We start from the raw sequence: 24,096 nt of genomic DNA, 5'->3' as shown, positions 1-24,096 counted from the left end.
CAGGTCCTAAGCAGCAGGCAGTCCCTAAGCACCGACACCTGAGGAAGGAAAGCTCAGGGAGAGGGGGTTCACTCCCCAGAGAACAGCCTGGCTGAAAGCTGGGGTGCAGTCTGGAGGCAGACCAAAGTAAGGTGGTTGGAGATGACCATTGGGTAAGTCAATTGGATCTGAGCTAGCAGGAAGCAGCTGGGTCGTCCTGCTCTATGCTATGCTGTAGGGCAATTTCAATCATCATCATGAAGGCTTGAGTTGCTGCGTAACTCAGCTGGAATAAGTAAGCAGATTAATGGCCCAGACCTAAACCATATCCTAGGCAGAAAACCACTGACTTTGACATACACAGCACAATAACTTCACAGCCAGCACCATCACAAAATGTTCTGTGAGCAAAAATGTAATGAGGCTGCTGACGGATGGAGTACTGACAAGTACAGATGCAATAATACAACACAAAGAACAATATTAAAACATAAATACCAGTAGTTTTCCGCAAGTGCTGATAAATCAGAATCTATATCTTTTTGTTTCACAAAGGCCACATCCACACGAGTTTGACCTCATACCTGAAAATACTCATTCTACTCACACAGAAGGCAGTAGTGATTACACAAACCTTTACTTATTCTGATTTCGAATTCGGAGACACCTCCTTTTCAATGGTGGCTCCAGATCCTCTGGCCCTGTGCTGAGTATTGGCGTTGAGATAATGCACGGCGCGATAGCAGTCTTTTCTGCTGGTTTTGGCACAGGCTGGATCACGCAACCTGTCTTGGGCAGCATCCGCAAAGCATATGCATGGTCCTCGTCCGCTGGATTGTTAAGGTTCGGGTCCTGTTTGTCTCCCCCAGCAAGAGGCTCTTCCCCCGTCTTCTTGCCAGCATCTCCCTCAAGGCGGCAGTTTGATGCGCAGTTGTTCTCCTTAACGGACTCCAGCTCGCTCACCGCCAGCTCCTCCGGGAGCTGGGGCTTTTTCGGCTCCTGGGGCAGCTCCGGGTTCTTGGAACCCTCTGTGCTCTTCGTGCCATTCACAATGACGTTGCACACTGCTGCACCAGCTTCCAGTCCCGGCGTGACGGAGGCCAAGGAGACGGGACAGCAGTGAGCTCCGTCACTGCACGGTAACGTTTTTGAGTCAACTGGGCTGCAGTTGTCCCTGCAGTCGCTGCAGTTCCTTTTGTCTGAGCTACCAAAAGCCAAATTTACAACACTGTTAGGTTCACGTTCAACTTTCACTTGGGCGTGTAAAGCCCTGTGGATAACATTGTGCAGCCTAGACCGGTGGCCTACTGTTAGGTCTATCACACCGTCCTGTGGACCCTGTAGCACACTGGGGAAACCAAATTTACTGTTCACTGGACTACTAGGTCTGACAGTCAAGTCAACAACTTCATTTTTACTGTGCTCCTGAAGCACTTGAGCTTGATTTAGGGACTGGCCTGAGCAGCTCGGTGACGAGTCAGAGGATTTAGACGATCCTTGCTTTGACTCTCGAGGGGATGAAGAGCTATTGGCTGGCTTTGCCCCAGACGTCTCGCTGGAGGTACTCGGAATGAAGCTCTCGCCGTTGCTGGAGAAGCCATTGGGGGGTTTGGAGTCGTTGATGTGAGGGATGGGGATGGGAATGGGGATGGGAACGGGCAAAGGGACAATGACAGGATATGGCACTAGTAGAGTCGGGGGTGGCACCAGCGGGGCAAGGGATGGCAATCCAAAGTTCATCATCTGTGGCATAGGCATAGGACCATTTGGCATCATGCTGACAGGGGGAAAGGGAAGACTGGGCAAAGGAGCTCCAGGAGGGGGAGGCGGCAACAAGCCGGGAGGATTCCCAGGCATGGTGGGTGTTGTGGGGGGATGGATGTGAGGGGAAAGCATTGGCCTGTGCATGGGGCTAGAGGTGGGACCCATATTTCTGGGACCACCTGGTGGGGGACCGATTCCAGGAATCATTGGATTTGACAGAGGGCTGTTAGGATTTGAGGCATGGTGAGGCGGTCCACGAATAAACGGTGGACGGATTTGCTGCATAATTTGCTGTTCCATGAATATGGGCAGAGGAACTGGCCCACGGTTTGTCATCACCATGGGAGGACTGCGAGGTGGGACACCAATTGGAGGCACAATGCTAGCAGGTGGCTGGACAGAAACCGGTGGAATATTTGGATTCTCACTGATGGGAATAGGTTTGGGAACTGGCGTGGGGATTTTAGTGACAGAGCAGTTGGCAGTGTCAGACGGAGAGGCAGTGGTAGACGCTGATGGTCCAGGACCTTGAATTTGGCCAGCTGCAGACGCTGGGGATGGGGCTTTTCTCCGAGCATCTGCTAGCGGTATATTCCAAGAATCTGGAGTCAGCAGCTGCACCCCAGTGCCTTCTGCTTTATTTTCGACTGGAGGATGTAATGTACTGCACAGTCCAGCTGGAAGATTGGCCTGTGTCTCTTTGTAGAAAATGTCCATTTTGTACTGATTGAGACATTTTGCACTGCAGAACTGAAGCCTTCTTTCCCCGTCCCCAAAATCCAGATACTCTTTTGTGTGTCTTATGTGCTTACACCAGTCACATACCTACAACACAGTAATAAAATCAGATCAGGTAAGAAAAGCAATCTTCTCTTCATAGTGTTATTTTAAAATTCATTTTTCAGTTGCTTTCTAAATACTCACATTATTTTTCTAGCAGAAAATAAAATAGTTACATTTGTGAAAGCTATGCTTTTTTCACTCCGAAATATTGGCGAATTGAATGCCGCTCCCTTTTCTGGCTCCCACGATCTCAATTCTACTTTATACAGTACATTATATATCTTAAACCCATACCACAGAGAAGAATCCTCAGCTCACATAAACTGTTACAACACGCATATGTAAGTACAAAATCCGTATGAGCATGGCTGTGATTACTCCTCAGTGGTAACCTAAGCACACTTGTACCATCTGAGATGCCATACTACACAAGGAATATGGTAACTGGAAAAGGACTCAGAAAGTTGCTAGAAATGCGTGCAAACCATTTCTGCTAAACTGCAGCACACTGTAACATGTAGTATTCTATTAAGGGTATCAAAGAGTAAATTGGAAAGGGTGTGGTATTTTAAAATGGCCTCATGAAGCAAAAAGCATCCTTCATCCTTTGTCCTTCATTCCAAGGAGAAACTTGGAAATAGTCAGGACATTTATGCAAGGTTTGAATAGTTCCAATTTGTGATGTTTCGGCAAGCTGGAATTATTTTCGGAGCTGTTTGCCCACTCTTGTGTACGAGTCACTTTGAGTAAAACTTCTTGGCAAGCAAGGGCCTATTTAGCAACTTTTCAAATACTATGGCAAAAAGTTTGCATTGCAGGCTCATTTTTGTTTTGTTTCTCTGCTTTCCATTTAATCCTTTTCTGTGTTACTACTGGTGTGGTGAAGGCCTAGCCAATTTTTTTTAAAGTAAGGCTGCAGAACTAATTAAGCTGTGAAAGGTTTTCCCACTTGTAAACCACTAGACACCAAAGTTCAAAAAATAGTCATTCTAGGCTTCAGAATCCATTACTTCAGAGAAATTATTGTGATTTCATTAACACATTAATTTTGCAACACCAACAGCTCTCACAGATGGTGAAGACATGATCTACAATTCAAATATGACTCTTGTTTGCACAAATGCCTTTCCTTCATATGGCATTTTAAACAAGAATTAATATGAGTAATCTTGCCATAGCTATAAACAGATAAACAGATGTCAGATTTTTCAGTGCTTTACTTTTCTGACAGAATTTTACACACACAAAAACCCCATTTTTGTCATTTACATTAGTTCTCAAAATACTCCACTGACAGAGATTTGTGGTGCTCTCTGTCAGCATGTTGAGCCTATGACCATGTCAGAATACATCCCAGTATTGTTTGTTCTGCCTTTTCCAAATAGCCCATTTTAGCTTGTTTTGAAATGACTATATCTTTTGTACAAAAAAAAAAAAAAAGAATATGATTGTGAAGACTGCATTAAAAGGATAATTAATTTTAATAACTATTGGCCATATAAACAATTCAAAACAACATATGTCGGGCATCTGATTACCCATCTCATTTAACTCTCAGCTTTCCTTTAATATAAACAGTGGTGACATTTTTGAGTTTTCAGTAATATATCTTTAATATATATATATACACACATGCACATACACACACTATATGCTATGGCTCTTAGCCCATTTACTTTAACTCTGCAACGTTTTGGTTATCGAGTCAGGTTGCTGTTTGGTTCCCTCTCCTGCCTCCCCACCCCATTCACACACTCCCTCTCTCTATCACAAAGTTTTTCTCCCAACATTTAAATCAAACTAAATAATCACTTGAAAAGTACCAACTAAGTTCCCCCTGAAGTTTGGGAATGCAGGGCCTGGATTTATAGCTTGGGCATGCACAGTGCCACGTGAGATAAAGAAGAGGGGGTGCTGGTGCTGCTCGACGCGTGCGGCATTAGGACGGGTGTATTTCCAGCACGATGCCCCATGCAAGGAAGAAAATTTCCCAGTGTGTTACAAACAAGTCCAGCCCTGCATTGAACACACACTGACGATACAGTGCTCTGACAAACATGGACAAAAAGGCTATCAAATGCACAGAAGGGTTGAGATAAACGCCTCCCCTCTCACGGCACGTGCATCCCCCTCGCCAGGCATGGGGTGGATGGGAAGCGGGAGTGCACCGAGCAGGGCAAAGTGGGGGCACCCCCACTTCCAAGGGCTCCCAGGTTTTACCAGGCATCGATTCTCCCTCTGCTTCCCATGGGAAGGCTCAGTGGCCATCGCAGACAGCACCAGAGTTGGGCAACCCCCCGCCGCAGGTAGCGCAAACGCGCAGCAGTGGGCACTGAACCATCCTGGGTGTTTGGCACGAGTATGGGTTTTGCCACACACCTGGCAAGTCAGCACACGATCATCTGATGGAAACATCTTATAATTGACCTCCTGTAATTTTCTGGCTTACCACTGTTTTCCAAGCAGACAAAAGGGGAATTTGTGAGTCTACACCGCGAGCTAAGAAAGTACTATTTAACTCAGTAAAGCTGCTGAATTTACCTTAAAGTCTTTTTTTTGATCAAGAGCTCACTGCTGTAGCCACAAAACGCTATCTATTTTGTACGTATGGAATCAGGATGTATACCACCGTGCTCCTTCTGCAGCTTGCAGGGTATGCTCTTGCCCCAAGGGCTCTGCAAAGAGGCAAGGTGTCTCCACGTGTACCTCAAGAGCTGCACCAAGAGGTACCAGGAGCTCCCAGCCTGCAGGCTGGGGCAGGATGAAGCCCACCCTGGCCCATCACCACAAAACCAGTGTCTGCTTGCAGGAGAAAGACGAGGAGAAGACCAGCCCCAGAGGCAGCTGCTGTGAGGGACGGGGCAGAACCTCAGATGGAGTTGCTTCTCTGATTTAGTCCTGGGATGGTGCAGCCAAGACTTGCCCTTCCTTCAGGGCAAAGGAAGCAAACCAACTTGTAAGCCTGCTGCCAAAGAAGCACCTGAGAAATACGACAGAGTAAACCCAGCCTCCTTATCTTCCTAGGAAAAGCCCCCTCAGTGACTTTAATTTAACAGACTGAAAGAAAAATACAACCCCCAAAAAACTTGTGGCATCTTTTCTAATAATTTTATTTGATTAGTTATCAGTTGAAAAATTCACTGAAATACTTTAGTGTTTTATTGCTTTATTGATTTGTTTATCTCAAGTGGGCTCCTATGTCACTCCTAGCTAAACAAATATTTTCTATTCCTTGGTAAAATATTTAGAAATCCTGCTTAGAAATTCTCTACTGATTTCTCCTGTTTTCAATAATTCACTGAGGTACAAGAAGCTCTGAAGTCTGCCTGCTTCACTCACATATTGATCACAGACTGTTCTGTATATTTTATCACTAGCTAAAATTAATTAAAGCCACAGAAATTAAAGGCAGCAATTCTGTTCCTCTGAACATCCTGGATGGACCAAATATCTAATAATTATCATCTCACTGATTTTATGCAACATCTCAAAGTGCTGAAGTTAATGTCAGTGAGAAATGTCTGTTTACTACATCCATGTATTTCATTGTTTTCTTTCTCTTTTCTCTTTTCTCTTTTCTCTTTTCTTTTCTTTTCTTTTCTTTTCTTTTCTTTTCTTTTCTTTTCTTTTCTTTTCTTTTCTTTTCTTTTCTTTTCTCTCTCTTTCACATGCTCTCTCTCCTTCTCTCTCTCTCTCTCTCTTTGCAATAAGTCTATGCTGCTGCTTTAAGATACAAGTATAAAATGTGCATGTCATAGGCAGGTAATACGACATCTTACAATACCATACTAAAAGGCAAAAAAACAGTCCCTACAATGAAGAGGAAATTACTGGAGGAGAAAAAATGTCACTTAAGAATTAATGAATCAAGTCTGTCTTACAGGATTGATCATTTAAGATGAGGTCAATGAATTTATGATACAAATGGCTATATCACTAGAGGTAATAAAACGGAGCAATATCATTCATTTTACATCTAACTAATGACGTGCTCAGAGTAATTACAGACTTCTTCTAAAAGCTTACACTGATTAGTTCAGATGTGATAGGTGAAACATATATCTTTCCGTTCAATAAAATAACATTTTCTTATCTGTAAAACACACAGTCAATGTCTTATTTTTTTAAGTACTTGCATTCTGTACAGAATATTGTCATTCTTCACAACCAGCTCAAATTCTCTCTGTTCATTTATTCTTTCTGCTTCCCTTTTCCTCCCTCATCCTTTCTCTTCACCATACAACCAAGCGAAGAGCCAAACTGTTGCAGAGTGCTTGTTAACATTGAGCATTGGATTTGGTAGTGCTTACACACAGGAGTAGCTCCCTGGGTTTCAGTGGGATTAGTCACGAGAGTTAATACTGCAGGATCACATTCGGAGGGCCTGACCCAGCAGCCATGGAAAACAGTGGAGAGACCCCTCTTTAATGCAATCATTTGGCTCTGGGTCTGGTGCGTAACGCTGGCCTCCGCTCACCCGGGAGTCGGCAGGAGCCTTGTCCCGACCTCAAGAGGAGCAGAGGCATAGCCGGGGATTTTGGAAGGAACTGTGGCAGAAAATCCCATTGCACAAGTTAACAAAAGGAATACACAGGGAAAAAATAAATGCCACGAGGCCGAGTTTCAGACATTTCCTAACAAACATAGGCGAAACAACCATTTTGTACGTTTCTACCCAAAAGGAAGTGGGACCAGTAGCGGTGTGACCGACAAGGAGCGTGAACATTTCTGAGATAAAGGGTCAGACCTTGCAAGGTGCTAATAGATCCCCTACACACCTTCATCTCCCTTGGAGAATACTCATAGTGCCGCTCTTGGGCAAGCACACTTCACACCGCGAATGCCAGAACACAAACCCTGAATGACAGAAAGATCAGTAATAAGATAACTACCTATCTCATTCAGCTGTAACGCAACAACCCTCAAGAAGATTAAATTTACCTAACTGGGGCATGTCCAACGCTAAACAACAGAATGAACATTTCCTTCAGTACATTTAATGTATTTATATTTTAGTGGCGTGCTGCCAGTGTGCTACTTATAAGCTCAATGACTTGATATCATTCATCCGCTTTCCTGTGAAACACGCAGCAATCTACACCAGGAGACAACTCAGAAGACACTGCATCAGCAGAAACACTACTCGAACCCGATATGGGAACACCGAGGAAGCCAGGATTGAGGGATCCTGTAACCCTCAGATTTCTCTAATACAAAGAGGGGAAAAAAGCCATTCCTGTTGGCATCTGTATCTTTATTTTGATAGAAACATCCAAAAAGGAGTCCAGACGTGGCCACAAGGTTGCCCTGTGGGCACAGCGCAGGGCTCCTGCTGCGCTTACAAGGGCCATGCTTGGGCATTAGGCACAGGGTAATTAATACTGTCATCGGCTGTCAAATGCAGGCACAAAGTTCATCCATTAGTGCAGTCCACCACTAACCTCTGAACAATAATCTAGTATCAGACACTACTTCATTAAGAAACACATTTGCTAAAATCTGTCTGTGCAGGTATTAACATCAGCGAAGAGAAACCAGGAATGAGTAACGTGCAAACACCACCGCTGCAACGAAAGAGAGCCTGTGCCTTATACATGGCCTTTTGGACTAGTATCAGCTCCCTGGTAAAGCTTAGTGAGAGGACAGAAACAGGTCACTAGGGCAAAGACAGCCCCTTTTCAGCTCCTCCAGAATCAGAGCGTGACTAACGAAGCTCCTCTCCTTGCTCAGGAGAACGCCATCGTGGGACACCTTGCACATGGGAGAGCTGCATCGCACCCTGAGGACCATGCTCTTATCAAGGATGTTGTAACATGGGACTGAAGGTTATCAAAGCCTTGCTTCCTGGCATAAAATCCACGTATTCCACTTCGCCGGGTAGCTTCTACTCCCTTTTGCCACTGTGGTAGCCAACTGCTGTCTCTTCATACATGCTCAGGCATATGTTCTGGCTTCACGTATGCCGCTGCACATTTCTATAGCCCATTCTGGCCCTGGCTGCCACTCCTTTCAGCCCAGACTGGGTCCCAGGCCCTTCTCTGCGGTTTGCGACCCTGCCACCCACCCAGGATGTGTGAGGCGTGAAGGCAGAGGCTCCCACCCCATCCCAAAAGCCTTAAGGCGAGGAGACAACCCCCTTCCCCCTGCACATGCTCCTGCCTTGCAGCCAAGCAAGAACCTGACACACCAGCCATATGTTTTTCAGAAAGGGCTCAAGTTTTTTGAAGCCTGCCAAACATTGGACGCAGCAGCAATCTAGAAATTAGGAAGTGGCTTGAGACGCACACACAGAGGTTTCTAGTAAACAGCCAAATGAGTCACAACTAGCGCTCTTACACACAGCTCAGTCAGACCCTTTGCAGATCACGCAGCAGCCGCCACGGCATGGACACCAAGGCCCCTTGCCACCCGGGCCCTTCACAAGGCTGTGAAGTGCTCCCAGCAGGACACGGGGGAAAATTCAGTCTATCAGAAGGAAAGAAACCCAGATCTGTGTGTCCTGAAGGACTATGTGCCTAACTATCTTTAAAGTCTCTCTCAGCTGACCTCGCCAGCTCCCCCAGCTTGTCGGGTAATGTGGCTGCTTGCTCCCTCCCTGCTTTCCTCCATTTTTCCACCATGAAGGATCCTCTTCAGAGCAGGTCACCTAAAAGGTAATGGTAATATCTAAACAAAACCTTTTGTAGATCCCACCTGCACTGCTAAATGCCCCACACGGCCCCATCTCTGCAGCCTGCACGACCAAGCACGGAGAAACTTTGGGGCAAGAGCCGCACCTTGAGTGTTAACATATTTAATGCTTGTGAGCACAGAGAAGCTGCAGTCCCAGTGCAGCTCTGGGTCAGACTGACCCCTTCTGCAAAGATCAACTCGGAGGTCTGTACTGACTCTTCACCTCCTGCCCTGCTCCCCTCCTGAGGGTCCCCCTGCGGAGCTGCCCCTGGGGAAGCAAAGCCCCCTCCCGGGCTGGGAAGGTGCTGCTCAGCTGTTAGCACACAAACACGTGGCGATTTGTTTGACATAAAGATCATTCTGAGGCACTGGAGTTCCCTTTTAGCATTTTCTGAGTCAGAAAAAAGATGAATGTTAAGAAGTGCAAGGTGGGCACCCTGCCGTGCCGACTGGGAAGGTGAGCGGGTGAAGATCTGCAGGAGGACACGGCTGTGCTCCGCTCAGATGCGCAGGGTCAGAATGAGGAAGAGGAGGGGAATATGCTCCACCCAGAGACAACCGCAAACGACAAACTCCTTTAGGAGGTTAGCGATAATCAGCATAATGGAATTGAAATTCATAATTTAAAGGCTTTTTTGCTTGTCCTAATGCTGTTGTGCTTTTTTCCCAGCTAATTGAGTTGTCACAAAAGGTATTCAGCTGCCAGCACCCTATGCCAAATGATGGTATGGGTGCAACCTCGCCAGAAGCCGAACAACCCAGCCGTCGCTCACCAAGGCGTCCCACGTTTCTCTACCCGATCTTCCTCTAAAACACCCTGCCTGGACCCGCTCAGGCTTCCTCCCAAGAGGGGCCGGGTAGCCTGGGGCACGGCTGCTGCCTGAGCAGGGTAGGCAGGGGTCTGCGTGTCCAGCACCGCAGCCTCTGCTCGCTGGCCCATGGAGGGGGGGACCTGTGGTCTGGGGGTCCCCGGCAGAGAAGCAGACTGTCCCCAAGAGGGGAGGGCAGTGCACAGCACCTACTTTCAAGACGACCGTGACCTCAGCTGTCGTGACTGGGAATTGATGCTCTCTCACTACCAAATGCCAGCCAGTACTAGTAACGGGCATAATCCAAAGCGTGGCTCTAAGCAGTCATCCAGCCTCGATCATCACTTTCAAGGTGCTTATTGCAAGACATTCAGCATGTTTATTGTGGCAGGATTTTTCTGTCCAAGATGGCTCATGATAATTTCTTATAAGGATTGTTCCACTTGAATGGAGCGATTATTACAAAAAAGAAAAAAAAAATAAAAATCATTCCAGCTGAAACCTGCTGTGAAGGAACCCGGAGGCAGGCTCTAACGCACTGTGAATGTGGTTACAATATAGCTCGTAGCGATGCTAGGTGTGAAGGAAAACAGATTTTTACAATGTTTGGAGCTTTGTGCAAAAACAGTTGACAAAACAGAACACTGCAGTTGCCTACAACTTAAAACTGTCCTGTGACAAGTTTCTCTCCGTCTGAAAGAGACCAAAGCTTGCCTGCTTGCTTGCTTTTCCTTTCCCTGATGTAACTCTCCTAAACTTCTTGTCCTCCCGAAAATCTTTACCACCGTTTTCTGAGGAGCAATACTGACTTTGTCATTTAAATGCAAGACCCACTCTGTCTCCATTTTTCATCCTAATTATGCAAAAGTCTAAGCTACATGAAGCATAAGGAGAAAATAGAGCTATTCGGTAATTAATGGCTAATGATAAATTGATTTCATTTTTTGAATCATTGCAGTTGTCATCTGTGGTATTTAAAACATATTCTTTTCAAAGCCCTTGCGTTTCTTTGTGTTGGGGGGCTTTTTAATGTTCCCAGCCAAAAGCAATGAATGTAAGTTATGCTAATGCCCGGTGGAAATCCAGGTTGGGTCTTGTTTCATCAGAGTGGCTACATATTTGATTTTGTATATAAACAGCTGAGCTCCGTGTTTTCAACTTCGGTCTGAGGCTTTGAAACCACAGGAGGAACTTTGGATCTGAAACCGCTGGTGAAGCCCACAATATGGTGGGTGAAACTTCAGGGAAAATGAATGCAGTGTGAGGTGGGGCTTGCCAAGAGGGAAGTTCTTCTCCCCAGAAACCTTCCTGGCTGAAATAACGCAGAATGGGACAATAACGGCATTCAAACATTTAAACCCTTAATATGGGGTTTTTGCACTTGTACCATACAGGGCACATCCGTACTGCTGTTTCAGTACTGGCTAAGGCCACCACTCCAGCAGTGACAGAAGTCCTAAGTAAAATTAATACAATACAGAAGATGAAAGGAGGGCAAGAGCAGAAAAGAGGAGCGTGTGTTAAACACCCTCAGCAGCAGAACGGACAACCTATCTCATCCAGACTCACGTTGCAGAAATGCCTAAAGAACCCCTAAGCCTGAATGCTCTTTCCAAGGGTAATGCAGACCCTGAGAAACCTCATCCCACTGCGGGTCCATTGGCCTTTGAGTATAACTATGTGATGCAAGAGACTGTGGGGTGGAGCAGACCCCGGCTCAAACCATTGATTTCCAAACTCAACTCTCCAGCTCCCATCAAGCTTCAAGCTCATCAGATGGCTGCCATAGGTCTGCAAGCAGTAGCCCAGCATTTGCGGGGTGTTGCACCCTCGTGAAAAGGCCAAGAAGCAGTTCCTTTTCTAGACTTAACCTGGTCTGACAGCAGACCACTGAAGTGTGTCTGTAGCCTCCTTCTTGGTAAGCCTAATTACAGGGTAGGGATCTCCAGAGTCAGCTGAGCGTCCGCACCATGCTCCTCATGGCCCTCAGATCGTGGGTGGCAGTGGGAGAAGCCAGCTTGACAGACTAGCCACAGACATATTTGCTGGTCAGGCAAGCAGTTTGATTCAGGTTATGTGGGCACTGGTCACCTTGAGCTCTGATACCTGATTTCCAGGTCAAAACTTCCCATGATGTGCGTTCTGAAACTTCCCCTGGTCCTGAAATGATCTGGGGAAAAACTGAGCAGCCAGAAGCAACAATTACATCAAGTAGGTGGATCTGGGAGTCTCGGTGAACTACAGAATGTGCCTTCCCACAACAGCAGGTTTTGCTTTACGGTCCTTAATCTGTTAGTGCCACAGTGAGAGCTTCACTTCTTCCTATAGATGACAGAAGTATACCTCCCCAAACTGCTGCCGCTGAAGACCTGCAAAGTATTGGCAGTGAGAAGCATCATAAGCACCTTGAGAACAGGACAAGAACTGTCAGCTTTGAATCTTCAGGAAAGCAAAAGAAAGAAAACAAAGCTAGCAGCTGGAAAAACATTTCTGGGGCTTAGAAGTGCTTCCTCACAGTGTCCAGTGCCTGCCATCTCTTTGGGGCAGCAGGGAAAGGTCGCACTAGGAAACCCCCCTCCTTCCTCTCCCTCAGAGAGCGGTAATGCATTTCTTTCCTCATGAGGACATTTACCTCCATGTCCTCGGAGAACCTTCTGCACAGTTTACATTTCCACACGCTCAGCTACAGGAGGTAGCAGAGCAGCTTCTCCATCCCTGGGGTGCCCAAGCCGTGGGGAGCAGGGCTGAGAACCCTCTTCAGGGGACAGGCGAGAGCGCCAGCACCAATGCCATGCCAGGAGCTCCTCGCTCCTATGAAGGGGCTGCAGGGACAGGAGAACAGGACCCAAGCAGAAGGTTTCTTCTGCAGAGCAGCTGTCAACCGGTGCACTGAGGAAAGAGAGCCTGTATACATGAGGCTTTGCAGCACTCCCGGCATCCAGCCCCAGCAATCAGTAAAAGAAGGGAAATCGAGAGCAATTAGCACTGTAAATGTTTCTGTCAGGTTCTTTTGAGAATTACGGATGCTGTTAAGTACAGGAAAACGTAGAGGCAAAAGAGGAAAGGGGCACTTTACTAGCTTCAAATAGTATCTCATTTACTGAGTGACCAAAATCTCCCCAAATGAGAAATCTTCACCCTTGACAATCTCATGCTACCACATCTGCAGATAACTTCAGAAGCCAGATGAAGATTTATATTCTCTAATTAATTCACTTTTTTATTCAGTACCTGAATAAACATCTTCACCTTTTTTTTCTGAACAAAACTTTATTCTGGTCATATAGCAAAGTAACATTGTGAGACGGAAAATAACCCATGTGGCTCATCTGTCTAGAATTTATATCTAGTAATATCTTATATGTTTTTTCTCCAATATATTTTCTTTTTAATATTCAAGATAATATAAAAATAACAATAAAACCCCCTCCATTATGTTTCCAGTGGCTCATAGGTTGGTTGACAGGACTATAGATGTAATAATGAGGAGGTTTGAGGGGCAGGTTAATGTTTTTTGCTAATACATGATGCTTTTAGCCTAAGGCATTGCTGGAGGCCAGTACCATTTCACCTGGACCAAAATCACCACCGAACAGCCATTAAATCACTCAAACTTAAATGTAATATTACTGGGTCTAGAGAATATTACTGTAATCCAGATTTGAAATATCATTAGTCCATAGAAGAGCAAGTAGGAATGCAATCTCAAACCTTGAGAAATCTTTATTTACCTGTAATGAAGGGTTCTAACTCCAATTTTCCCTCTCACCTATGCCATTTTACAGTGGCATAACTCTTACAGATTTTTGTGTTGTTTTTTCTGATTTACGCTTGTACAAGCAAGAAGCTTACAGAATAGAAGTCTCTGGGCATGAAATTTATATATATATGGGGGTTTTCCACCTATCTGTATAGATCAGGGATCTTCAGCCGTCGTTATTTCATGTTAATCTTTATCACACAATAATATTTACAGGCCGGGACCCATCAGGCTATGTGCTCTAACATACACACGGCCATAGCGTGGGCTGCAGCAAAACTGGCTGGGTCTCACAGTCTACCTGGGGCAGACCCCCCGCACACATTTCCCCACCGTTCCCAAACATATAAAATCCTTGAGCAACTGCATCAGCTGCTTACTTGGAAAAATAATGTTAGGGAAAGATTGACTTGATTAAGGAAAGATTGACTTGACCGTTAGTAAAAATGGATGAAAAAAAATCAAAACTTTCCAAGAGGAGCGTTGCCGGGTTTTAGTCTACAGAGCTTTGAAGGGAGTCAAAACTGTTCCAGATTTGACTGCGTGTGATTCACACTTTGAGAATTGCTGGTTTCGCTGCTGGTAATGGTACGCACCACCCCGCGTCCCAGAATACGTTCACTTTAAAGAGCAGCCCTCTCTCTGGAAACCACATTTGATTAGAACAACCCTGGGCCAGATCCAAAATCTGCTTGGATCAAGGAAAAGTGTGTCACATCAGTTTCAGCCCAGGACCAAGACGTGTCACATCTCTTGCCGATTGGGCATGGAGAGTGGAATTCATTTTCCCATTTCCTCTGGAGATGGGGGCTGGAGAAGACGAAGCCAAGCAAGGGAAATTGCTCGGCCGCGCACAGAGGAAGCATTCTGCGTCCCTCTAGTTTCTCTTGCTGCGAGGCACTGATCCTGGCTGAAACCCAGAGCCCGTTGGTACAGACCCAGCTCCCCTTCCCCCTTCTATTAGCACAAAATCACCAGTGGAGAGAGGCTTACTCTGAGCAACTGTTGTGCTCACTCGTGGGCACTCCCATATGGAGCAGGTAAAACTGAAATAAGGGCCAGGGAAAAGAAGAGATGGGGAATGCAACAATCTGCCTATCCTCCAAATAGCGAGGGAAGGAGAGGAGAGGAGAGGAGAGGAGAGAAAGGGAAAAACAGATGAGAAGAAAGAAAAAAGAGAAAAGAGATAAGAAAAAAGAAAAAAGGAAAAAGAAAAAAGAGAAAAGAAAAAAGAGAAAAGAAAAAAGAAAAAAGAAAGAAAAAGAAAAAAAGAAAAACAAAGAAAAAAAATTATTCTGTCTCTGGTAGGTAGGATTTACCATAACCATTATGGTCCCTAGCTATCTCAAACCACTGTTTTCCAGGATTTTAGCCTTAAAAATAATAAATGAGGAGTTATAAAGGTCTGCATCTGCAGCCTAAAGCCAAACATATGGTGAACTAATGTGTGTGAAAACTTCCTTGTCTTCTTCTGCTAATGCCCCTCTTGCTTTACTAAGAAGGTTCCTGCCATGAAGCTGGCCTTCCTCTGACAGGACCTGTTGGCTGCGAGGGTGGTGGGCAGCAACCAGCTTTTCTTGTGGTCAATGCCTGAAGGAGGGAGGGCCAGCAATTCACGGACCCCGCTGCCTGCTATGATGCTTTTGTCAGGCCCGAAACATTTGCTGGTTCTCAAGGAATGGAAAATGCACCGTCTTCCTTGGTGATTTACACCTACCTCTTTCTAAGTAGGGTATGGATGTGGAAAAAAACAGTCCCACTAGGTCTTTCCTATTCAAATGAAAAGGTCTTACTTAGCCCTCTGTTTAGAAAGTGTTTAGCAGTGGAGCATACCTGACACCCGGCTATTTACATAAATCAAATCTATTCTTAGTAACCCTGGGATGAATCTGGGATAACTAACTCCACTGAAGCCAGTGTTGTTTTTTCAATTTGAACCACGTAACTGAGAGTTGAATTTGGCACAAAGTATTAATTTCTCACCAAGGAGGGTACATTACAGCAGAAGTCATCAGACGTGCTATTTGGTAAAGAACACAATTACAGAGGACCCTTTAGTAACGCATTGTGTTACTGTAGATGGCACTCATTCCTTGCCTGTACATATGATGCATGCTGCGACTGCAGATTTTATTATGTAAATGCATCATGGCAAACCCTGTCATACTTACAAGATCATGCAGATAATTTTCTCATTGCATGACATGCGCGATGAAGCAGCCACATGGAAGCTGCGCACCAGGACAAAAGAAATCAATGTGTTTAAACTCTCACCCTGCAAGTGTATCGCAAGCAAGGCTCTCAAGAGTGCTATGCTCTTTAGACTCCTCCTCAAAGAGGACTAACTCTGCCTTGCTTTCTCCAGCCCTTTTCTTTCCCTAGGTCTTTCCACAAAACTCTTTCTGACAACAATTTCATAGGGTATAGCACCGCTGGAAATATTCCTCATCGAACCAGCTGAGATCTGGCTGGCAAATGAAGACCAGTGGCCATCATGTACAAAGACTCTTAACTGTGTATTTGTTCAATGCAACTGAAGTGTTTGCTTTTCTTTTAAGGGCTTTCCTTTAGATTTATTTTAACACCCATCCCGGGTCAAGTGCTCCTCATCCAGTGACTTAGAGGAGTAAAAGAAGGAAGGTTATGTACCTATGGTGCTGAGCTGGGACGTGTCAGATGATTGGCATTAGTCGTTCCCACAAACACAAAACTCCTGATTAACTTTGGACAAGGGGAAGGGTAGGCAGTGAAATAATCCAGACGGCCCAATTTTAGGTATTTACTTTGATTGCCCAGCACAGGTCTGTGGACAGAGGTAGGCATCTCAGGAGGGTGGATCACGGTAGAAACCTAACTAAGGCTCCGAACTGGTCCATTGCAGAGGGACTGAAGGGAGGGTAAGCTCAGACAGGTCTCTAAAGCTGGAGGGCTTGTATGTTCTTTATTTTCAGTCTGTATGTTTGATCCTCCTTTTAAAATGGGGAGAAGGCTTCTCCTTATCTGACTAGCTTACTTAGAGCATGAGTTTTTTGAAATGGGAATCAGGTTGTCCTACATGTGTGTACACCATCCGGTACAACCAATTACATAGAACGAGTGCCTTGAACCACCACCAAACGACCAAAGTGTAACATCACTAAAGGGCTCTTTCCACTCAGTGGGATCAGCAATCATGAGGGGCTTTGCCCAAGCCTAGATTTTAGGACTTGGTCCTCTGTGGTTAGGTATGGACGTGCGCACGCTTGCACACTTGTACACATCTCGTTATACGAAATGTTATATGGAATGGCTTATTGCAGGATGCAATATAGCAACGGGGGGATATGAAGGCAGAGTCAAGCATAGCATATTCACTGGTAGACATGACTGATAATATTGACGGTTTTCACATCTACCGGGTACATTTATCACCCTGTGATATAGGAGGGGAGGTGACTGGGAGGTGGGTACATGCCAGTTAACCTCAGGCACTTGTCCAGGCACAACGAGAGATATGAGGTATGCACGAGGGTTGAAATTCCATTATAGGTTTTAAATAATTAAACACTACATGTTTGGAAGCTCATTCCTTCCTATTACTTTTTAAATAATTAATCTGTATTTACATCTATTGAACTTCATGGAGCTATACACATAACAAATTTGAGTCAAGTTGCAGAAGAGAGATTTCTCCTGTCTGACAGCATTACAAATGTTTTTTGTTGTATACAGTAACTTCAGCTATGAGGGATCAGTCAAAAACCAAATCCAAGCTTGATGCTGTACATCACAGGCACATGTGTAAGGGGTTTTCTATCAAATTATTCACAAGTAATCAAAACACTAAGAGAAACTGTAAATCCCCAGAGGAAAAAAATGTGCTTCTAACATCTTAGAATAGCAAAAAGTGATTCAAGTTGGAAGAGAGTAAACCAAAAAACTGCATGTATTGTTCCTGTTGAACATACTCATTATGTTCAAGCTAATGCTGTCAGTTCCATGCAACCCGCAGTACAGTTTGATTAAAAAAAACCCCTGCAACTGAAAATGCTAATCTCAAAAGCTAGAATGACGTAACAGGGTAACTTCTGGTTCTAGCTGAACAAGCAGTTAAATACCCAGCAGGTTTCACCTAACTGGAACTACATGTGATGCACCAAAGTGAACAACCAACACTGCTCAAACCTTCGAAACAATAAAGCACTGAAATGGGCTCCTGAAACCATAGCTCTACCCCGGGAAATGAATTTGTAGCAATGGCCTCAGGATTACATGTTTATTGTACATGTGATTTCCAGCTCAAGTTAGCTTCTATTTACAAGTAAGCAGATATATATGCATTCACTTATGCACTTCTAGCTGGCATTCCTACAAATTCAGTCCAAAAGTCCAACTAAGTTATTTCCTTTTCAAACAGCATTACTCCTAATAGAAATGCTGCTGGCCAAACAGTTCCTTCAATTATAATAAGCGGAGCAAAGCTGCCTTCAAACTGAGATCTCAGTTACACCTGCACAGTTATTCTGGAAGTTAATTAGATTGCGCAGGGGTAAATATGGACTTAATGTGCTCTTCAGAGGCCTCATAATGGCAGAAGACATATTAGAGAGAGAAGAAAGAAACCAATGTGACTTTCAAATCCCAGGCTGGCTTTGCAAGGAAGGGAGCAAAACCACCTGTACCTGTAGGTGAAGCAGTCGTGCATTAGAGATCACAGCCAGCCAGTGTCACCTTGCAGGGAAAGGTTCGCTTAAAAAACTTCTTGCAACATCTTATTTTGTAATCGTTATTTAAAAAAAAAATCAAAACCAAGGACACCTAAATCAAGGGCAAGCATTGGATCCAATAATGACTACGCTCCTGTTTGCTCCCTTGACCCATGCAGCTCTAATTCAGAGCCCTGAGGACAGAAGCTGCACATTTCTGAACGGTAGAAGACAAACAGGGCTGCAGAAGAAGGGACCAGGAGGTCAGGTTTCAGTGAAAGCCGGGCTTGCATGCCAGGCACGGAGATCAAGGACCGACTAACTCAAAGCACAGGAAGAATCAGCGCTTCAGATGTCAGCTGTTTCAAGGATTACAGGCCCTCCTGTTTCTGGTGTCAAGGTAATAATCAGAGCAGCGGACGCGTGAGGCTCCTCGCAGTGATAGCTGAACGTGCAGCCCTCGATTTGGATTCAGTTTGGGGGATTTTGTTTCCTTTTTAGACAAAGCCAACAGTGCCAAGTATTCATATTTCAAGGCTGTTTTAAGGATCAAAACCCATCTTACTTAATAAAAAGACGAGCAAGATTCAAAGCAGAAAATTATCTGGGAGCTTCACATACAGTAGGTGGAGAGACAGATTCTGTGACTTTTTATCAGAGGTATTCGTTTAGAGATCGATGCTAATGACAGCTTCTTAAAAATTCCCCCCCACCCCCCGTATTCGTGTTTTCACATAAATCCCTATTTTGGCATATTACTTTATTGTGGAGACATCTTCTGTGTACTGGATGGCTTATGCAAATTAACCAAATGTCCTATAAATTAGTCTTGAAATGCCTGGGATAATGAGCTGCTTGCATGGTGAGCAGTGCACTGTATTCAAAGAAGGACTCTTTACAGGTTGGGAGAGCAGAACATTATAAATGTGCCCAGGCTGCACAACAAGGCGGGATGCTCCACCAGCAATGTGCTCCTCACCCCAAAAGGCAACGCTGACTGACTAGAATTGAAAAATGCAATGCCAGGAGATACCTAAAAATTGAAAAGCCCAGTAATTAGCTGGTAGGCAGACAATACGCCCCTAGCTGCTGAAGCCTGAGCCTGCAGATCTTCTTAGCTGACTTGGCCAATACATTTAAACTGGTCGCAAGCTGGATTTTCTTCCCTGCATAATTTGGATTTTCACTGAAGGCTTTTTGACACACGTTATGTATGTGAGTGGTATTGTATTCGGTGCATTTTTTGGAGATGTGCATCTGCCTACCAAAAGTCATACTTCCCTTGTGTGCCTTACCTGAGATGAAGAATGCTTCAAAACTCCACTCCTGGTTGTATTTTAAAAACAAATGGTTTATGCTAGTTGCCATTTTCTTGTGAAGTGCAGATTTAAAAGCAAGCTTTACATACAAAGGGCTGGCTCTCTACTCCTGACTCAGGCGGTGCTGTCTGAGGCACGTGAGGTAAATGATAATAAATCAGATGACAAATCAAAAATACACCACTTGCTTTTGGGGTGTGCTTAATTGGCATTCCACCTCTAATAATTACATCCATATTGAATTTGTGTGTGGGCACCTTCATTTGCAACATCACGATAATTAAATGACATTAGCGTTCAGAAGCAGGTATGTGAGCGAGAAAGTGCTATTAGCATTACTTGGCAACAACGACAGCCTTAAGGATGCCTTCACCTTGCATTCCTTTATTTCATTATTGTCACAGAACTGAAGTGGGGAGGGTGAGGGAAATAGAATGGACAACAGGGACGAAAACCCAAGATGGGTTTTACAAATGGAGCAATTGCCTTGCCTCCCTCCCTCTCCTTCTGGTACGTCCAAGGCCCCACATTTTCTGCTAACGGCCCCGTGGAGCAAACCCTCAAAGGAAACCATTTTCTCTCTTTGTCCTGCAATAACCGCTGTGTACCCCTGAACACCCTGCCTTGGAAACTTCTCCGTTCACTATTCACAAATAGCATAGGAAGCTCCTCAAAGCACATAAGACTGCTACGCAAACGGTAATAAAGCCGACCCTCTGCTATCAATGTTATTAGGATATGGCGAGCGGCTGGGCCAGACGCTTGGAGCATCGGCTTTGCACTGACCATGGCTACCCTGACTCGGTGGCGCTTTATCCCAGCTGACAACCGTACGGACAAAAGGGATGAGGTAAAGGCAAAAGCAAGCTGGAGGAATTCGTCGTCGCAATTCCACATGAGCTTCAGAAGCGCAATTATGCCCATTTTCTGAATGGGGAACAGAGACAGAGAGAAAATGACTTAGCCAGGGTCACGGGGAATATCTGTAACAGAGCTGAGGAGCGAACAGACGCCTCATTAAGGACTGGTCTAATACCAGGTGTCAAGGCAATCTTCCTTGTAAGAAGCCCAGGGCTTGCGTTCAGAGTCACACGCCACCCAGTTTGGTCACACTGAGAAATCCAGCTGTGAGCAGCGGCAGGTAACCGACAGGTTTTTGGATGGTAAAAATTACATTTAGTAACATCTGGGCCTTACAACATTTAGGGAAGGGGGCTGTCTACAGCTAACAGCACCGAGGAGCCAAAGATTACAACAACTTTGAAAACAAGTGGGGGCATAAAAAATAAGTGATGTGATTTTTTACAGACCTGGGGAAGAAGACAGTTAAACTGAGAGAAACAAAAGATAGTAATGGAGGAAGAGAGATATTCAGAAGGGGAAGAGAGACCTGAGGAAAAAGTTGCAAGGAGCAGGAAACCAAAAACAAAGGACAAAAATAATTAAAAATGGAAGAATAGCAGATACACTTAGGTAAAAACAGCTCAGCTGGAGTGCCACAGGGACGAACCCTGCCTCACTGCAGCTTTCGATAAACACACACCAGCTTGCATGAATTCTGGACGGAGGAGGTGTTTGTGCTGGGGACGGTCGCATGAGGAAGCAGCCCCAGGAGACGGGCTCCAGCACAAGGGTACCGAGGCAGGTGAGGCGCAGCCGTCGTGCCCCCCCCCCCCGCCCCCACTCCACTCGCTCCCTGCTCGGCGTCTGCAGTGAGTGTAACGTTAGCAGCAGCTGTTTCAATAATGTTTTAAACCTTCCTGCCCTCCTTTTCAGAGCTTCAACATGTAGATTCAAATCCCTGGACATTCACAAGCAATTATTTTCTAATGATGCTAGAAGCAAAGCTTCTAGTCCTATAGCTTCAAAAAAACCTGCCCAGCCGTGCTCTGCTGTTGACCTTTTCAAGACCTAAATATATACGAGATACCTAAATAAGATAATTGGCCAAGTATAATACTGGTGTAAGCTGGAAGCCTTTTACCAGAGGTGACACAGGCCCCCTCTAAGCAGGAGAGAAACTGCAGGAACTCCATCCTTGCTGGTTTGCCCCCTGCGTTCAAAAGCTTCTCTGATGCTCGCTCCTCTCCTGATATTGTGTGATTTTATTCATGTGCATCCCAGTGTTAGGTTTCACAGTGGATGTGCTTAGCTGTACAAACTGTGCCAAGCAAGCTTTACTGGAATGGCAACGTTCTGCAGGAGATGGTACTTTTGCAAGGGCAGCCCCAAATTTCTATTTTCCACTGTTGCACGAGAACAGCCTATCATGCCGTATAAGATATAAATGTTTTGTGGCCTTGCAGATAAGCTAAGATGGATAGACAGCCAATCCATCATCGTGACTGCACATCACCACCACGGTGAAGGGATAAGGAGCGAAGCTGATGGCTTCTGCACAACAAACAAGCAAGCACAGAGACAGTGTTTGCTCATTTCAATGTGCAAAGCTGACTTGTTTAAATATGAATATGTTGCTTATAGCCAAATTTTAGTGACAGCAGCCCCGTGGCATCTATCACTGTTTGCACTTTTGCTAAAAATAGTCGCATCATCTCTGGAATTTTTCGGATGCCGGGTCTGCAGGTAGTTTTCGCTCCCTCCACCCCATCTCTACCCAGTACTGTTTCCTCCACCCTCCAGGGTATGTCGTGCTCAGGAAGATACTAACCCCTCAAAGTTCGTGTAGCGTCACAAACACCTGAAATCACTTCCCTGTCCTCACCAAAAGTCTGTGCCCTTTTCTCTCCCTTCTCCTCTCACTTGCTCTCTTTCTCTATCATGCTTACAGCTTACAGGCAGGGGTGCCAGGCACAGCTTCAAAATGCCCCCAATGCCTTCACTGAAGAGTGAGGTTGTCTAAAATGGAGCGCGCACTGTTGATACTGTGGAGAGGCTTCTCTCAGACCAGATTGTGATAATCACTGCTTCTCCATTTACAGAAAAGTGAGTGATTTTCTCTCCCCTCCCCGCCAGCCTACACCACATTACAGATACGCTTTAGAATCAAAGCACCGGCTGGAGGAACTAATAGATCTTTTCCATTTCTAGCTTTTCACTGTATATATACTCAGATGAAGCACTTGTGCCAAATTCAGGGTGACCTGCTCTGAGCCAGGCTCCTCCCAGAGCTCACCCGGGCACTGTTTACAGCTATGAAAAGGAACAAATCCCACCCAGGAAACAAGCAGCAGTGAGAAAACACACAATGGGAAATCTAAACGCTTCTGATGCCCTCAGAGTGCCACGGTCCGGGCACTCTCCAAATCCCTCTTCTAAGACAGAGCTACGTGGAGTTCCTGGAGGATCAACAAGGTCCAGACTGTTTTGGATTTGTCCTCTTTGCGGTTTTCTAAGCCTGAGAGCACTGGGAGGTCCCCATGCCCGCAGCAGCTCATACCTCTGGCACGGTACCTGCATTCATCCCGATGGATTTTGGCGTACAGCCAGGGCTTTGCACACCAGGGATGCGGTACCTTCACGACACTCCTGCTGTGGCAGTGCACTGTGGTATCGCTGTGCTGCCACTCTGACATTCAAAAAGTGGCTCTGAAAATAAAAGGCAGATTCCCCAGGCCACGTGGGATTTTGCTAGCTCAGCACCTAGGAACCCGCAGACAGCCAGCACAGACCATGAACCACGATGCCCATCAGTCCGTGAAAATTCAAAAAGCCATTTCCACTTCTCGCGACGTACCTGCACTGGTGGCAATCCTCAATGTTTTACAGCAGGGCTATTTTCTCTGCTGTGTTAATCAGATTTGCTTTCAGCGGGTTTTTCTAACAGCATGGAGGGGGGGAAACTGGGCCAAACTTGTCTACATGATGGCTCCTCCCAGCACTCACACTGACTCAGCTGAGCTGGAGGCAAACCACGGTGGGATTATAGTAAATTCGATGGAGGCAAGCACAGCCTGCTTTCCAAGTACGCGAGCAAGGTACTGCAGCTCACCCAAGCATCTGCTGCGGTACGGTCAGTCCCCACGTCCTGGCTGAGCACAGAGGTGGCCACAGAGGGACAGCAGCCCGGGGACACCTAAGGGACATATCTCACGAGGGCGGCATTGGAGAGAAAAGCTCTCTGCTCCTGGACAAAAAGAAGCCACCACTTCTGTCACTTCTGCTGTGTGGTGACTTAGGGCAGCTGAGATTTCAGTGAGGTCCCCAGGGAAGGATTTTGATAACCAACGTGGGCAAATATCTTCGTTTATGTGGGGGGTATGTCAGCAGCCAGCCCCCCCAGCTATTTCCTTTCACTGATCGCAGTGATCTTGAACTAATCTGGTCTGAACTTTGGACAGCTTGCACTCATCCAGGCCTTGGCC

General features: G+C 45.6%; 1 protein-coding gene across 1 annotated transcript in view; it reads right to left on the bottom strand.

Annotated features, from left to right (window-relative positions):
- Positions 1-615: 615 nt before the first annotated feature.
- Positions 616-24,096, bottom strand: part of SOBP (sine oculis binding protein homolog) — a 102,457-nt gene continuing 78,976 nt past the window's right edge. Inside the window, exon 6 of the mRNA XM_054820211.1 lies at positions 616-2,568. Within this exon, the coding sequence (XP_054676186.1) occupies positions 616-2,568 (1,953 nt within the window). The remainder of the gene's footprint in view (positions 2,569-24,096) is intronic.

The sequence above is a fragment of the Grus americana genome, chromosome 3 (genome assembly GCF_028858705.1).
Source record: "Grus americana isolate bGruAme1 chromosome 3, bGruAme1.mat, whole genome shotgun sequence".
Taxonomy (NCBI): Eukaryota; Metazoa; Chordata; class Aves; order Gruiformes; family Gruidae; genus Grus; species Grus americana.
This window is presented reverse-complemented; position numbering and strand designations above follow the sequence as displayed.